This window comes from Dermochelys coriacea, chromosome 4 (genome assembly GCF_009764565.3).
Source record: "Dermochelys coriacea isolate rDerCor1 chromosome 4, rDerCor1.pri.v4, whole genome shotgun sequence".
Classification (NCBI taxonomy): Eukaryota; Metazoa; Chordata; order Testudines; family Dermochelyidae; genus Dermochelys; species Dermochelys coriacea.
This window is the reverse complement of record NC_050071.1, coordinates 21,306,804-21,324,062: the sequence shown is the minus strand read 5'-3', so window position 1 is coordinate 21,324,062 and position 17,259 is coordinate 21,306,804. Positions and strand designations below refer to the sequence as shown.

The 17,259-nt window shown below is 44.7% G+C and overlaps 1 protein-coding gene across 14 annotated transcripts in view; it reads left to right on the top strand.

Annotated features, from left to right (window-relative positions):
- The window catches only part of FAM13A (family with sequence similarity 13 member A), a 230,767-nt gene that overhangs the window by 153,395 nt on the left and 60,113 nt on the right, over positions 1 to 17,259 (top strand). For 12 of the 14 annotated variants that reach the window (XM_038398558.2, XM_038398553.2, XM_043514126.1 and 9 more), the window contains one exon: positions 11,114 to 11,155. The exons of 1 other annotated variant lie outside the window; for it this stretch is intronic. In XM_038398558.2, the coding sequence (XP_038254486.1) occupies positions 11,114 to 11,155 (42 nt within the window). Of the gene's footprint in view, positions 1 to 11,113; positions 11,156 to 16,391; positions 16,476 to 17,259 lie in introns of those variants that run through there. One more of the 14 variants, XM_043514130.1, reaches the window with a different exon arrangement.

The window sequence follows — 17,259 nt, the reverse complement described above, 5'->3', positions numbered from 1 at the left end:
AGATATGTGGACAGAGTTGGCAACGGGCTTTGTTGCAAGGATAGGTTCCTGGGTTAGTGGTTCTGTTGTGTGGTGTGTGGTTGCTGGTGAGTATTTGCTTCAGATTGGGGGGCTGTCTGTAAGCAAGGACTGGCCTGTCTCCCAAGATCTGAGAGAGCGATGGCTCGTCCTTCAGGATAGGTTGTAGATCCTTGATGATGCGTTGGAGAGGTTTTAGTTGGGGGCTGAAGGTGATGGCTAGTGGCGTTCTGTTGTTTTCTTTGTTGGGCCTGTCCTGTAGTAGGTGACTTCTGGGTACTCTTCTGGCTCTGTCAATCTGTTTCTTCACTTCAGCAGGTGGGTATTGTAGTTGTAGGAATGCATGATAGAGATCTTGTAGGTGTTTGTCTCTGTCTGAGGGGTTGGAGCAAATGCGGTTATATCGTAGCGCTTGGCTGTAGACAATGGATCGAGTGGTAGGATCTGGATGAAAGCTAGAGGCATGTAGGTAGGAATAGCGGTCAGTAGGTTTCCGATATAGGGTGGTGTTTATGTGACCATCGCTTATTAGCACCGTAGTGTCCAGGAAGTGGATCTCTTGTGTGGACTGGTCCAGGCTGAGGTTGATGGTGGGATGGAAATTGTTGAAATCATGGTGGAATTCCTCAAGAGCTTCTTTTCCATGGGTCCAGATGATGAAGATGTCATCAATGTAGCGCAAGTAGAGTAGGGGCATTAGGGGACGAGAGCTGAGGAAGCGTTGTTCTAAGTCAGCCATAAAAATGTTGGCATACTGTGGGGCCATGCGGGTACCCATCGCAGTGCCGCTGATTTGAAGGTATACATTGTCACCAAATGTGAAATAGTTATGGGTCAGGACAAAGTCACAAAGTTCTGCCACCAGGTTAGCCGTGACAGTATCGGGGATACTGTTCCTGACGGCTTGTAGTCCATCTTTGTGTGGAATGTTGGTGTAGAGGGCTTCTACATCCATAGTGGCCAGGATGGTGTTTTCAGGAAGATCACCGATGGATTGTAGTTTCCTCAGGAAGTCAGTGGTGTCTCGAAGATAGCTAGGAGTGCTGGTGGCGTAGGGCCTGAGGAGGGAGTCTACATAGCCAGACAATCCTGCTGTCAGGGTGCCAATGCCTGAGATGATGGGGCGTCCAGGATTTCCAGGTTTATGGATCTTGGGTAGCAGATAGAATACCCCAGGTCGGGGCTCCAGGGGTGTGTCTGTGCGGATTTGTTCTTGTGCTTTTTCAGGGAGTTTCTTGAGCAAATGCTGTAGTTTCTTTTGGTAACTCTCAGTGGGATCAGAGGGTAATGGCTTGTAGAAAGTGGTGTTGGAGAGCTGCCTAGTAGCCTCTTGTTCATACTCCGACCTATTCATGATGACGACAGCACCTCCTTTGTCAGCCTTTTTGATTATGATGTCAGAGTTGTTTCTGAGGCTGTGGATGGCACTGTGTTCTGCATGGCTGAGGTTATGGGGTAAGCGATGCTGCTTTTCCACAATTTCAGCTCGTGCACGTCGGCGGAAGCAGTCTATGTAGTAATCCAGGCTGCTGTTTCGACCTTCAGGAGGAGTCCACCCAGAATCCTTCTTTTTGTAGTGTTGGCAGGAAGGTCTCTGTGGGTTAATATGTTGGTCAGAGGTGTGTTGGAAATATTCCTTGAGTCTGAGACGTCGAAAATAGGATTCTAGGTCACCACAGAACTGTATCATGTTCGTGGGGGTGGAGGGGCAAAAGGAGAGGCCCCGAGATAGGACAGATTCTTCCGCTCCCTGAAAAAGCACAAGAACAAATCCGCACAGACACACCCCTGGAGCCCCGACCTGGGGTATTCTATCTGCTACCCAAGATCCATAAACCTGGAAATCCTGGACGCCCCATCATCTCAGGCATTGGCACCCTGACAGCAGGATTGTCTGTCTATGTAGACTCCCTCCTCAGGCCCTTCGTTACCAGCACTCCCAGCTATCTTCGAGACACCACCGATTTCCTGAGGAAACTACAGTCCATTGGTGATCTTCCTAAAAACACCATCCTAGCCACTATGGATGTAGAAGCCCTCTACACCAACATTCCACACAAAGATGGACTACAAGCCGTCAGGAACAGTATCCCCGATACTGTCACGGCTAACCTGGTGGCAGAACTTTGTGACTTTGTCCTGACCCATAACTATTTCACATTTGGTGAGAATGTATACCTTCAAATCAGCGGCACTGCGATGGGTACCCGCATGGCCCCACAGTATGCCAACATTTTTATGGCTGACTTAGAACAACGCTTCCTCAGCTCTCGTCCCCTAATGCCCCTCCTCTACTTGCGCTACATTGATGACATCTTCATCATCTGGACCCATGGAAAAGAAGCTCTTGAGGAATTCCACCATGATTTCAACAATTTCCATCCCACCATCAACCTCAGCCTGGACCAGTCCACACAAGAGATCCACTTCCTGGACACTACGGTGCTAATAAGCGATGGTCACATAAACACCACCCTATATCGGAAACCTACTGACCGCTATTCCTACCTACATGCCTCTAGCTTTCATCCAGATCATACCACTCGATCCATTGTCTACAGCCAAGCGCTACGATATAACCGCATTTGCTCCAACCCCTCAGACAGAGACAAACACCTACAAGATCTCTATCATGCATTCCTACAACTACAATACCCACCTGCTGAAGTGAAGAAACAGATTGACAGAGCCAGAAGAGTACCCAGAAGTCACCTACTACAGGACAGGCCCAACAAAGAAAACAACAGAACGCCACTAGCCATCACCTTCAGCCCCCAACTAAAACCTCTCCAACGCATCATCAAGGATCTACAACCTATCCTGAAGGACGAGCCATCGCTCTCTCAGATCTTGGGAGATAGACCAGTCCTTGCTTACAGACAGCCCCCCAATCTGAAGCAAATACTCACCAGCAACCACACACCACACAACAGAACCACTAACCCAGGAACCTATCCTTGCAACAAAGCCCGTTGCCAACTCTGTCCACATATCTATTCAGGGGATACCATCATAGGGCCTAATCACATCAGCCACACTATCAGAGGCTCGTTCACCTGCGCATCTACCAATGTGATATATGCCATCATGTGCCAGCAATGCCCCTCTGCCATGTACATTGGCCAAACTGGACAGTCTCTACGTAAAAGAATGAATGGACACAAATCAGACGTCAAGAATTATAACATTCAAAAACCAGTTGGAGAACACTTCAATCTCTCTGGTCACTCGATCACAGACCTAAGAGTGGCTATACTTCAACAAAAAAGCTTCAAAAACAGACTCCAACGAGAGACTGCTGAATTGGAATTAATTTGCAAACTGGATACAATTAACTTAGGCTTGAATAGAGACTGGGAATGGATGAGTCATTACACAAAGTAAAACTATTTCCCCATGGTATTTCTCCCCCCCACTGTTCCTCTGATATTCTTGTTAACTGCTGGAATTAGCCTACCTGCTTGTCACCATGGAAGGTTTTCCTCCTTTCCCCCCCCTGCTGTGGGTGATGGCTTATCTTAAGTGATCACTCTCCTTACAGTGTGTATGATAAACCCATTGTTTCATGTTCTCTGTGTGTGTGTATATAAATCTCTCCTCTGTTTTTTCCACCAAATGCATCCGATGAAGTGAGCTGTAGCTCACGAAAGCTTATGCTCTAATAAATTTGTTAGTCTCTAAGGTGCCACAAGTACTCCTTTTCTTTTTGCGAATACAGACTAACACGGCTGCTACTCTAAAAACACAGATGTTTTCTCAGAGAATGGAGCTGTCATTTCATCATGAAGATTATTTGCCATCTAGTGACATGGATATCTGTCATCTTGTCTAGACATTTCCCTTACTTGCACTCCAACAGGGGATGAAAAGGATAATGCAGAAATATGCCTATAGTACTCTCCATATGCTGGCTTGATTTCATTCTGTTTTCAAAAAATTGTTTATGGATACGTTTGGTGTTCATTATGGTGGGGCTGTAATTGCATTGGCTAGAGTCAGTAAATACAGACCGAGGCAGATTTGCTTATGAAGCTGTATGTGGCTGGCTCAGGGTCAAGTTCAACTTGTGGATGCTCAGACAGCTTCCGTTTGACTCCATTTGGGAATTGCTGATGTATGTCAGAGTACAGTACTTAGCCCTATTCCAACAAATCCGCAGAAACTTTCTTTTCACTTTTATTCTGTTCTTAAAGATGTATATCAAGATACTTTTGTAAATGTACAAAATTACTCTGTTTAACATCTCAAACCAGTCATGGAGTTAAGGGTAGGTGTTTCGCTAGTCCTCGCTGCTGTCCTAGCTCTGCTCCCATTAAAGCCAGTGGGAGTCTACACTGACTTCAACGAAATCAAACTCAATTGACTCAGTGTAGGCAGAGTTAGGCCAGCCCTGTGTAAATGTAAACATTAGCAGTAATTTTCATATAACAAAATCAGTTTCCCTCTTGATTTATCTGATAAGACCAAAGTCCAAGATTCTGTATCTCCCTTTCAAGAGCTGATGACATCTTAAGTGTCAACCCTGGTCTAAACTAGGCATTGAGGTTGATTTTAGCAGCATTAAATCGATTTAACCCTGCACCCATCCACATGAAGAAGCCCTTTTTTTCGACTTAAAGGGCTCTTCAAATCCATTTCCTTACTCCACCCCCAACAAGGGGATTACAGCTGAAATCGGTTTTGTTGGGTCGAATTTGGGGTATTGTGGACGCAATTAGATGGCATTGGCCTCCAGGAGCTATCCCAGAATGCTCCATTGTGACCGCTCTGGACAGCACTCTCAACTCAGATGCACTGACCAACTAGACAGGAAAAGGCCCGCGAACTTTTGAATTTCAATTTCCTGTTTGGCCGGTGTGGCAAGCTGCTGGTGATCATGCAGAGCTCATCAGCAGAGGTGACCATGATGGAGTCCCAGAATCGCAAAAGAGCTCCAGCATGGACCGAATGGGAGGTATGGGATCTGATCGCTGTATGGGGAGAGGACTCTGTGCTATCAGAACTACGTTCCAGTTTTCAAAATGCCAAAACATTTGTGAAAATCTCCCAGGGCATGAAGGACAGAGGCCATAACGGGGACCCGAAGCAGTGCCACGTGAAACTTAAGGAACTGAGGCAAGCCTACCAGAAATCCAGAGAGGCGAACAGCCGCTCCGGGTCAGAGCCCCAAATGTGCCGCTTCTATGATGAGCTGTATGCCATTTTAGGGGGTTCAGCCACCACGACCCCAGCCGTGTTGTTTGACTCCTTCAATGGAGATGGAGGCAACACGGAAGCAGGTTTTGGGGACGAGGAAGACGATGATGATGAGGTTGTAGATAGCTCACAGCAAAAAAGCGGAGAAACCAGTTTTCCCAACAGCCAGGAACTGTTTCTCACCCTGGACCTGGAGCCAGTACCCCCCGAACCCACCCAAGGCTGCCTCCCGGACCCACCAGGCAGAGAAGAGACCTCTGGTACCTTTTAAAATACTATACAAGGTTTAAAAGCCAGCATGTTTAATGATTAATTTGCCCTGGCATTCGTGGCTCTCCTGGATATACTCCCAAAGCCTTTGCAAAAGGTTTGTGGGGAGGGCAGCCTTATTCCATCCACCATTGTAGGACACTTTACCACTCCAGGCCAGTAGCACGTACTTGGGAATCGTTGTAGAACAAAGCATTGCAGTGTATGTTTGCTGGCGTTCAAACAACATCCGTTCTTTATCTCTCTGTATTATCCTCAGGAGAGTGATATCATTCATGGTCACCTGGTTGAAATAGGGTGCTTTTCTTAAGGGGACATTTAGAGGTGCCCATTCCTGCTGGGCTGTTTGCCTATGGCTGAACAGAAATGTTCCCCGCTGTTAGCCATGCGGTGGGGGGAGGCAAAATGCGACCTTGTAACGAAAGCACATGTGCTATGTACGTAATGTTAACAGCAAGGTTTACCGTGAAAGAGTGTACCCATTGTTCTATAAAATGTGTCTTTTCAAATACCACTGTCCCTTTTTTTTCCTCCACCAGCTGCATGTGTTTCAAGGATCACAGGATCTTCTCCTTCCGAGAGGCTAGCGAAGATTAGAAGGCAAAAAAAACGCATTTACGATGAAATGTTCTCTGAGCTCATGCTGTCCTCCCACACTGACAGAGCACAGACGAATGCATGGAGGCAGACAATGTCAGAGTGCAGGAAAGCACAAAATGCCCGGGAGGATAGGTGGTGGGTGAAGAGAGTAAGTGGGGGGCTGAAGAGAAGGCTGAAGCTGAAAGGTGGCGGTAGCGTGATGAGAGGAGGCAGGATTCAATGCTGAGGCTGCTGGAGGATCAAACTAATATGCTCCAGTGTATGGTTGAGCTGCAGGAAAGGCAGCAGGAGCACAGACCGCCGCTACAGCCCCTGTGTAACCAACCGCCCTCCTCCCCAAGTTCCATAGCCTCCTCACCCAGACGCCCAAGAACGCGGTGAGGGGGCCTCCGGCCACCCAGCCACTCCACCCCAGGGGATTGACCAAGTAACAGAAGGCTGGCATTCAATAAGTTTTAAACTTTTGAAGTGCTGTGTGGCCTTGTCCTTCCCTCCTCCACCACCCTCCTGGGCTACCTTGGTAATTATCCTCCTATTTGTGTGATGAATTAACAAAGAATGCATGAATATGAAGCAACAATGACTTTGTTGCTTCTGCAAGCGGTGATCGAAGGGAGGTGCGGAGAGTGGTTAGCTTAAAGGGAGGTAGAGTGAACCAAGGGGTGGGGGGTTTCAACAAGGAGAAACAAACAGAGCTTTCACACTGTAGCCTGGCCAGTCATGAAACTGGTTTTCAAAGCTTCTCTGATGTGCACCACACCCTCCTGTGCTCTTCTAACTGCCCTGATGTCTGGCTGTGGGTAACCAGCAGCCAGGCGATTTGCCTCAACCTCCCACCACGCCGTAAACGTCTCCCCCTTACTCTCACAGATATTGTGGAGCGCACAGCAAGCAGTAATAACAGTGGGAATATTGGTTTCCCTGAGGTCTAACCGAGTCAGTAAACTGCGCCAACGTGCTTTTAAATGTCCAAATGCACATTCTACTACCATTCTGCACTTGCTCAGCCTATAGTTGAACAGCTCCTGACTACTCTCCAGGCTGCCTGTGTATGGCTTCATGAGCCATGGCATTAAGGGGTAGGCTGGGTCCTCAAGGATAAGTATAAGCATTTCAACATCCCCAACAGTTATTTTCTGGTCTGGGAAGAAAATCCCTTCCTGCAGCTTTTGAAACAGACCAGCATTCCTGAAGATGCGAGCGTCATGTACCTTTCCCGGCCATCCCCCGTTGACGTTGGAGAAACGTCCCTTGTGATCCACCAGTGCTTGCAGCACTATTGAAAAGTACCCCTTGCGGTTTATGTACTCGCCGGCTTGGTGCTCTGATGCCAAGATAGGGGTATGGGTTCCGTCTATGGCCCCACCACAGTTAGGGAATCCCACTGCAGCAAAGCCATCCACTATGACCTGCACATTGCCCAAGGTCACTACCCTTGATATCAGCAGATCTTTGATTGCGTTGGCTACTTGCATCACAGCAGCCCCCACAGTAGATTTGCCCACTTCAAATTGATTCCCGACTGACTGGTAGCTGTCTGGCATTGCAAGCTTCCAGAGGGCTATTGCCACTCGCTTCTCAACTGTGAGGGCTGCTCTCATCTTGGTATTCTTGAGCCTCAGGGTAGGGGAAAGCAAATCACAAAGTTCCATGAAAGTGCCCTTACGCATGCGAAAGTTTTGCAGCCACTGGGAATCGTCCCAGACCTGCAACAGTATGTGGTCCCACCAGTCTGTGCTTGTTTCCCAAGCCCAGAGTCAGTGTTCCACCGCATGAGCCTGCCCCATTAGCACCATGATGCCCACATTGGCAGGGCCCGTGCTTTGAGAGAAGTCTGTGTCCATGTCCACATCACTCTCGTAACCACGCTGACCTTGCCTACTCACCCGGTTTCACTTTGCCAGGTTCTGGTGCTGTATATACTGCTGGATAATGCATGTGGTGTTTAATGTGCTTCTAATTGCTAAAGTGATCTGAGCGGGCTCCATGCTTGCCGTGGTATGGCATCTGCACAGAAAAGAGGTGCGGAACGATTGTCTACCTTTGCCCTGACGGAGGGAGGGGTGACTGACGACATGGCTTACAAGGTTGGCTTACAGGGAATTAAAATCAGCAAAGGGGATGGCTTTGTGAGAAACTGAATGGCCGCCTCAAGGATAGAACTCAAAACCTCAAGGATAGAACTCAAAACTGTGTTTAGCAGGTCGTTGATTTCATAGAGGGAGGGAGGGAGGAGAAAATGAAAACAAAACAAATCTGGTCTATTTCTTGTTTTGAGCCACTTCATCTATCTTTATACATCTTGCTGGCAGCAGACTGTGCAGTATGACTGCTAGCCATCGTCACCTCCTGGGTGTGCGGAGGAAGACAGTGCAGTATGACTAGTGGCCATCGTCTTCTGCTAGCTGCAGATTAAAAGACAGTGCACTGCCAGTAGGACTCAATCTCCATGAGACGAAACAAGGGAAATGACCTGGCTGAGTCACTCCCATGTTTGCCCAGGCGCCCGGTTAAAAGAGCACCCAGGACTATGTCGACGACGGCTACCAGTCATACTGCACTGTCTGTTGCCAAAAGCCAATAAACTGCTGCTGTGTAGCAATGCAGTACCACGTCCGCCAGCACCCAGGAGACGTACGGTGACAGTTAGCTGAGCAAGCTCCATGCTTGCCGTAGTATGGCGTCTGTATAGGTAACTCAAGAAATAAGGCGCAAAACGATTGTCTGCCCTTTCTTTTACGGAGGGAGGGAGGGAATGGGGACCTGACGATATGTACTCAGAACCACCCACGACAATGTTTTAGCCCCATCAGGCACGGGATTTCTACCCAGAATTCAAATGGGCGGTGGAGACTGCGGGAACTGTGGGATAGCTACCCACAGTGCAAAGCTCCTGAAGTCGACGGTTGCCTCGGTACTGTGGACACAGTCCGCCGACTACATGCACTTAGTGCATTTGTGTGGGGACACACACACTCGACTGTATAAAAACGCTTTCTACAAAACCGACTTCTATAAATTCGACCTAATTTCGTAGTGTAGACATACCCTAATGGAACCAGCTGCAGCAGGATCAGTCTCCTGGCAACTCACTGGGCACAGCTGGCAGGGGCTGCTGGGTTGACTGCACTTCCTCACGGGCGAGGGGTGTAGCTAAGCTCCTGCTAGGCCCAGCAGCAGCCAGAGCTTGCTTGGCTGCTCAACACATTCAACGCTACAGCTGCTCTTGCTTCTGCTTCCTGTTCTTATGCCCTCTTTAATTCCTGCCCTTCTCCATCCTTGATTTCTCTGGCTCACCCTTTGACTGTGGCATTTGGCTTCTGATCCTTGGCTCTGACCTCCAGCTCTGCTTCCCTGCCACACTCCTGGGTGTCTCCCAAGGTCTTGATTCTTGACTTCGGCTCCACGCTAACCTCGAGGCCTGGCCACCCCTTGGCTCTGACCATTGGGCCTGACCACCCATGTACTGGTTGTGATCCTGATATCAAGCTTCTGAAACGACGGAAAGTCTATAGAGAAATTCTCTGTTTCCAGTGCACATGAGTTTTTCAAATCTTTTACTATGATTATTCATTGTGTTTAAAATAATTTATACAGACCCCCAAATTTACACAGCTCTTTGTGGGCCTGATTCACAGCTCAATGACAACGTTGGAAAGACTTCCACTAATTCCAGTGGGCTTTGGGTCATGTCCTATATGTGTGTAGAGTAAGGCAAAGTTTCTTGCCCCAAAGACTTGCAATCAAAGTCTCTGTCTACCCTACGCACCTGGCCATAACATGCATTTTTGTATGGCTTGATTAGGGAAGTTTGTGTTCTAATGCTGGGTTTGTATGGTGGCTGGGACATGATTACATAACCGTGTTGGAGGAGGGTCCGTGAATAGGAGTTGATAATACCAGAAACAGTCTTTTCCTGCACTGTTCAGTCTGCTTTAGAATCTGGAGATCCCATTCCTGAAGTGGGAACACTGAATTGCTGCCCAGTGTCTTGTCTAGGTATGACCTAGTGCAACACAGTTCCTCGGCATGAGTCTCTAATCTTTTTTTTTACAGTAGACACTTCTGTTCCCTGACACAATTCGACTTCTAGCCCTTATCCTGCAAATACTTACGTGCTTAACTTTACTGTTGTGAGTAGCCCTATTGACTTGAGGGGAACTATTTGCAGCAGGAAAATTAAGCACATGCGTAAATATAAGTAGGATCAGGAACTAGAACAAACAGGCCTTTAAACAATACAAAGGCAAATACTGAACAACACTTCGGAGAGGAGAATCCTTTAGCGCTAAATTGATTCTAATTGTCAACAGCCCTACAATCAGTGGAGTTGGGCCTTGGCTGAATTTGGCCAGTAATCTCAAATCAGAGACTCAATGGACTCAAGTCAAGGAAGAACTGTTTTTTTTCATCTGTCTTTATTTTAAAAATGGTTGAGTTTTTTACTCAGGCCTGACTCACGACTGTGCGACTCCAGTTTTATACCAGTGCTACTCAGTTTCATTTAAGTACAGTAAAACCAGCATATTGCAGTGGTGAATCAGGCCTAGAATTTTTCACTCTACGCACACCTAGTTACTAAACTGGCATCTTAAATGTTTTTAAATAATCTTTCTTGTTTAACAGAAGCTTTTTGGTTTACCTTTACTAGCAGGTTATTCAATTCTGGAACTGCACGAAGCAAAAGGTCCGATTATTTTGTTGACAAAATTTCTGTATTTTGCTATGGGAATTGTTGCTGAAGTGCGGCAGAATTGCAGTGACTCCTGACAGTTCTACAGCAGATCGTTCCACATTCATGATCACTGGCAAATTAGTTGGGATTTCATGACTTTGAGGACTATAATTTAAAGTTCCCTTCCATAAGTTATTGTAGAACAAAATACATGCATTAAATATAGCCTCTGGGCCAGATACTAGGTGTTTCATTTTTATCTTGTTTTTGAAAGAGCAAATGTTTTGCTACAAATTAACCTGCTAATAAAGAACAGAACTACATACTAACTTTAAAAATGTGTTTTATTTTTAGTTCCCAAGAAGATGAGCGGCCTATGTCACCCTTCTATTTGAGGTATTTACTACTCCTCCTTTTTGTTGGTTTCTCTGTGTGGGAAGGACTTGATATTTTAATATAATGTTGGGGATGAGGCCAGATATGTGTGAACAGGCTCTAATTAAGTCTAAGATTATTGTTTAATGCCATGATCACCTCATCAGCAGGGCAGGTGAATCCTCTGAGATGTAAAAAGATTGAAAACTTGTGGGCATGGGGTTTGATTTAACATCAGACTGGTCAACTTTTCAGTTAGCGGATGAACTTTGATTTTCATGTTGATTACATAATTTCATTACATCATTTCGTTCGTTAGATAATACTCATTAAAAACAACTCATACTGTATCAACTCAATGGTGGCTTTGCCACAAGTCTGAGTAAGAGACAGCACATAGTTGCACTGCCCCAGAAACCGGGTGGAAAGTCAGCAGCCATGCAGTGGCAGCTCTCCCGCTATTGCAGGAAGCCAGTGCAGGAAAATAAGAAAATGCCTTACTTCCAGACATGCCTGTTCAGGGGGGAATTACCATCTGTTTGGATGAGAGAGAGAGGCTTGTGTAGGACTCCTAGATCTTGAAAGGTGTGTTTTTGGAGGGTGGTTTATTGATTGTCATAGCAGTGGAGATACATTTGCAGATTGCTAGGTAGCCTAAAATTTCAACCCATCACTCTAAGCTATATCTCTGTCTACCACTCTGAATAATTCCCCTCCCTCTTTGGTGTTTACACTTGGATACTGGTGGACTCTCACTGTATTTCCCCCTTTCCCTGTTAGTTGTTGCCTAGAAACTTCACTCCTAGCTCTCTGTCAGAATTACTGATTCCCATAGAAACATAGAATAGAATATCAGGATTGGAAGGGACCTCAGGAGGTCATCTAGTCCAACCCCCTGCTCATAGCAGGGCCAAGCCTCAATTTTTGCCCCAGATCCTTAAATGGCCTCCTCAAGGATTGAACTCACAACCCTGGGTTTAGAAAGCTAATGCTCAAATCACTGAGCTATCCTTCCTCCCCGTGTTTCTCCCTCCCATTTAGATTATTTTTCCTTCCCTTACATTTTTCCATGTGGAATCTCATTTTTGTTATTTTCTGCCCATATTTTGAACCTCGTTAGTTTCCTTTGTTGTTGTTGTCTCTCTATCCCATCTGGTGTTGCAACTCTACCCATTTTAGCATCATCTGCAAATTTCATTAACATGCAGTTCGTTCCACCTCCCAGATCATTAATGAAGATGTAAAGCAAGATCAGACCCTAACATAGATGCCTGTAGTATCCATGCTAGGCAGCTTCCCCACATCTCAATGAATTTTCATGGATCTATTATGCCTTAATGCTGTGTTTTATTTTTACTCTAAAATAGACAATTCCTTGTAGATATTGTTACAACAATAGCTAAAAATAAAAGATCATTGGACAAAAGTTGAAACAGATATACTTCCTTCTGACTAACCCTGAAGGTTGTGGTAGGGGGAGGGAATATAATAAGGACTCTTATTAATTATGTGCCATACTGTTTTCCTTTGAGTTTCCTTTCTGTTAAAAATGAAGTGTATATTCCTTTAAGATCTGGTTCATGAAAGCATTCCTATTCAGGAAAGCTCTTAAGCCTGTACTTTTTTTGTTAAGGATGGACTAAGCACATGCCCAAGTGCTTTCCTGATTTGGGACCTAGTGAGGGCTGAGACCTCCCTTAGAGCAGAAATCTCCTGGAAAGAAGATCCAGGAGAATATCAGTTGAGCTGGAGTGATCAAGAGAGATTAGGATGCATGGTTGGAGTGGCATTATTGGTGAAGAGTCAAGAAGCCTATTAGAGGGAAGGATGGACTTTGTGGGATTAGAGGAACAATATTTTTTAGAAGGAGGAAATTGGAAAGATTCAAGTGGTCTCCTAAGTATAGGTTTGGCTTTAATGGGAATGGATGAAGGCGATCTGAAGGAGGGGTGACTTCTATGGGAATGGGAGGATGTACTTTGCAAATTTGAAGAGGAGTAAATGAGAGCCAATAAGTAGTTTGAAAATGAAGAAATGGCAAATAAGAGCAAAAAGGGAGTAGCACACCTTGTGATATAAATCCTCATGCCTAGCTTGTTTCTTTGTAACAACACTGAGAAGCAATTACTGGTAAATAAAACCAACAGCTTGTAACTCTTGCTGTTGTTTCTCACACATCAGAAATGTGTAATTGTTAGGCTGGTTGCCAGGTGGAGGTAATTTGGCAGGAGAGTCAGCGCATGCTGGGCAACGGCTGGTGGTTTTTCAGTTCAGAGCTCCTATGGTGGGTGGCAGATTTTCCCATGTGACTTTTACAATTTTTATTGCTGCTCCAGGGAAGCAAATGACATGTGTTGTAATCAACTTTGTTCCATGCAAGGGGGTGGGGGAGCTCTTTGAATCAGTACATAAGTCTGTCTGGTGGTCCATTTTATTTGTCCTGGTTTGCCGTTAGCCAAGTTTACATAGTCTGCAGCCTTATTCATGTGATATAACAACTGAATAATTAATGTAAATACATAGGGATATGGGTTGCTAGGAGTGTAGCGGTTTCTGGGTTTGTACTGTAGTACAGTAATTTCGTGCAGACAGTTATGTAACATGCTGGGTGGATGTGAACAAGAGCTGTTCATATTCCAAATGCTACGTAATTCTTGGCTTCTGCCAACTAGAAGAACATTCTATCACTTTTGCGAATGTCATGATGTTTTTATTAAACTCAGTTACTTGATTCTGTATTTCACAGTCCATGTCTGGTGAGAAACAACTTTCTTTTCCTTGATCTTACTTAAAAAGAAAGAAAGAAAGAACAACCAAAGGGCAAGAATTAGTACCTAAATGATGTTCTGCATGTTATTTTGAATCACAACTGTTCTTAACCCATTATTATTAAAATATACTAATTAAAAAAATCCATCTTTTGGGGATTTTATTGGAAACTGGGGGGAGAATACAACTCAAGTAAGCCTGATCAAGAGGATCTAGTTCACTTGCTCAGCAGTGCTGTATTAAATACCTTGCAAAGTGAATATTGTAATAATAAAAGAAAAGGAAAACCTTACTGGCGATTGTTCTAGCAGTTCGTGCTTGAAGGGCATATGTGTTCCAGAATGTCTTATAATGAAAGCCATGTGAACATTAGAACTGAAATTGTTACATAAGAGGGAGTGCTCTGGACTACTTAGCTTATACAACAGGAAAGCTAATGTCAGCTGTGTTAGATAACGCAGGTACACGTGCAAGTAGCAGCTGGCAAAGTCAATTCCAAGTAAGGGCAGTTGCGCCCAGTCTGGTAAGATGAACTAATAGAAGGTAATAGTGATCTGTGGTGAAGTCTATGTTCTAGAAATTATGTTGTCATATAGACTATTTTTAAAGAAATTTCTCAGTGGGTATATCCTGACATAAACCAAAGGAATGGAAAAAGAAAATAGCATGATTCATGAGTTACTATTAATGAGCTGCTTTGAGATGCAGGGCTGTTTCACGAATGAGTACCATAGGCATAGGAACTAGAGGTGTGGGGGGTGCTGCAGCACCCTCAGGTTTTACAGGACTCTGCTCCCAGGATCTGGTCCGGGGCTCTGCAACTGGCCCCGTGCCTGTCCCCAGCCTTTGCCCTCTTACCCCTATCCAGGTCCCCCCATCACAGAGACACGGTACTGCTCCCGGTCCCAGCTGTCGGGGGGGCACAGACAGGCGTAAGTGCCTGGCTGTCAGCACCCCCCACTATTAAAAGGGTTCCAGCACCACTGATGAATACTGTATTGAAATGATACAATGCCCAACCCAGCTCTTACTGAAGTCTATGGCAAAACTTGCATTGACTTGAGGTCTGGCCCTGCACACACTGCATTCAGACATCAGGTGGTTTTTCCTAGTGTTATCCTTGTGTTTTTCCTTTCAATCCCACCATTCTCTTTCTTTGTGGTAATGCCCCTCCCACTCTTTCTCTCTTTAATATCTGTCCCATGTTACACAAGAGAAATGGTCTTATCAGTGCAGCATTACTGACAAGAGTCTTAGCCTGTGGGGTGTGTATGGGTAAGTCATGCAGTGACATTTACTGTATCTATTCAGATGTCAGCCTTTCAGGACAAAATTGAAAATCTGTTCGCAGAGTTATTGGCTGTTACTTAAGGTGCTGATCCGTCAATGTCTTGAGCACCTCCTGAGAGACTCAAAGTCATAATATTAGCTAGTCAGAACCCTTTCAGTGTTGGGCCCTTTTAAAAAATGAAACGTTGCTTGGCTGGTGATTCTGTGCTCCACTGCATGTGCACTAGATAAAAGTGGAAGGGGCGACGGAAGCCTGGAGTATAGAGCTCTGTGTACTTGCTGTACTCCAGTAGAGTTCTAGCCTTAGCCAGGGTACTTGCGTCACTCAGATATCTCTGCTTTGAACAGTAGGTGCCAGTGTGCACCAGTCACAGGAGATTATACTGGAACTGGGGATAAAGGGAGACATATATAAGAAAAGCAAAGGAGAATTGCTATTCTTCATGGGATTCATTTTTCCTGGCATTAAGATAACCATGAAAATACAATATACCACATTAAGGTAGGCTAATTGTGTTACATTTGAACTTCCAAAAAATGAAAATATTCAGAGAAGGTTGAAATCAAATCCTTACCATGGTTGGACATAGCTAGGCATTTGCAGCACATCACCATTTTCAGATTTTATACACAAAAAAAAATCCTCTCCTGCTTTGAAGATTTGTACATCAAATTTCAGCATGAAGCAAATTTCTTATAATGGAATTGTAAATTCCAGACAAAACAAGGTCTATTACAGACCGTAAACTATAAAGGAGAAAGCACCTAACATTACGATTCTAGATAATAAATAACTTTTAGATAGATTCCAACATCTTCTGATACATTTAAATATTGAAAAGTCCCATTGTTAAACCAGAGGAATTATGTACCAACTAGACTTTGGAATTTTTCTGTTTTTAAAAAGCTGTAGAAACTGTTTTCATTGGCAATTTTTCCTCAAGCAGCTTTGCTAGAAGAGTGAACTTGTTTGCCTCCACTGTAATTTTTCTTTGGTTATCATTTACATTTTCTTTTTGAACATTTTGCTTCTCTGCATAAAGTATGTGTATTGTAAGTAACCTCCTGTGCAAATGATAGCATTAGTTCCAAGCTCTGAGCTCTCCATAGCCTGAGACCTTGATAATTATAGGTCATTATTGATGGCCAGGAAGCAACATGGTATGCTTTTAAAAATATTTTTAATGTTTTAGATTAAATTTATAGATGTTTTCCATGCTGTTTTAATGCACCTTCCCTGGGGCAGAAGGGAAAAGCCAGTCCTGTGCAAGATTATAGTACGGTATGTTCTGACGAATTCTAATTACAATGCTTAATATTCGACAGTAATACATTTTGCTCTGCAGTGCCTCTGTTATTGCAGGGGGAGGGGTGGGGGGAGAGGGGAGAAGGTTTTCAGTTCCTAAGTAACATCACTCATATGGCAAGTGCAATAATAGGTAAATTATACACTCTGCACAAGGTGCAGATATTGGGAAGTTTAATTCGAAAGCATGACAGGGTATATTCAGTTTAGATTAAAAGACTAAGATTAATTAAAGAGGTAAAGAGTTGTGGTACCCAAACTTTTCTAGTTGCAACCTCTCTGGGAGCCATGACAAATGTGTAGGACCAAGTGCAAAATGAAATCATCCTCATTTGCACATTTTTGGTAGCTTTATTGTAACAAAGAACTATAGGTGAAATTCTGGACTATGCCTCTAAGAGTATGTCTACATTGCAGAAGAAATTGTGTTCTTAACTGGGGTTAAAATAGCAGTGAAGGGAGGGAGACTTGGCTTTAAATTCAGGGTAACAGTGTGAGTTAAAACCTAGAGGGCAGGGCAGCCTGGGGTTGATCATGAGTTAAAAGCCAGTTGCTGGGTCTTCACTGCTATTTTTACCCAAGTTAGTTAACTTGAGTCAAGAACACATCTTTTTTTTTCAGTGTAGACTTTCTCTAAGAGACACAAACACAGAATTTGTAGACCAAGTGCGGTGTGGCTAACATGGCTTAAGCCACCTTCGAAACCTCCAAGTCTTGACCTGCCCTGGGAGCTGGAGAGGACTCTGGCATAATTTAGACA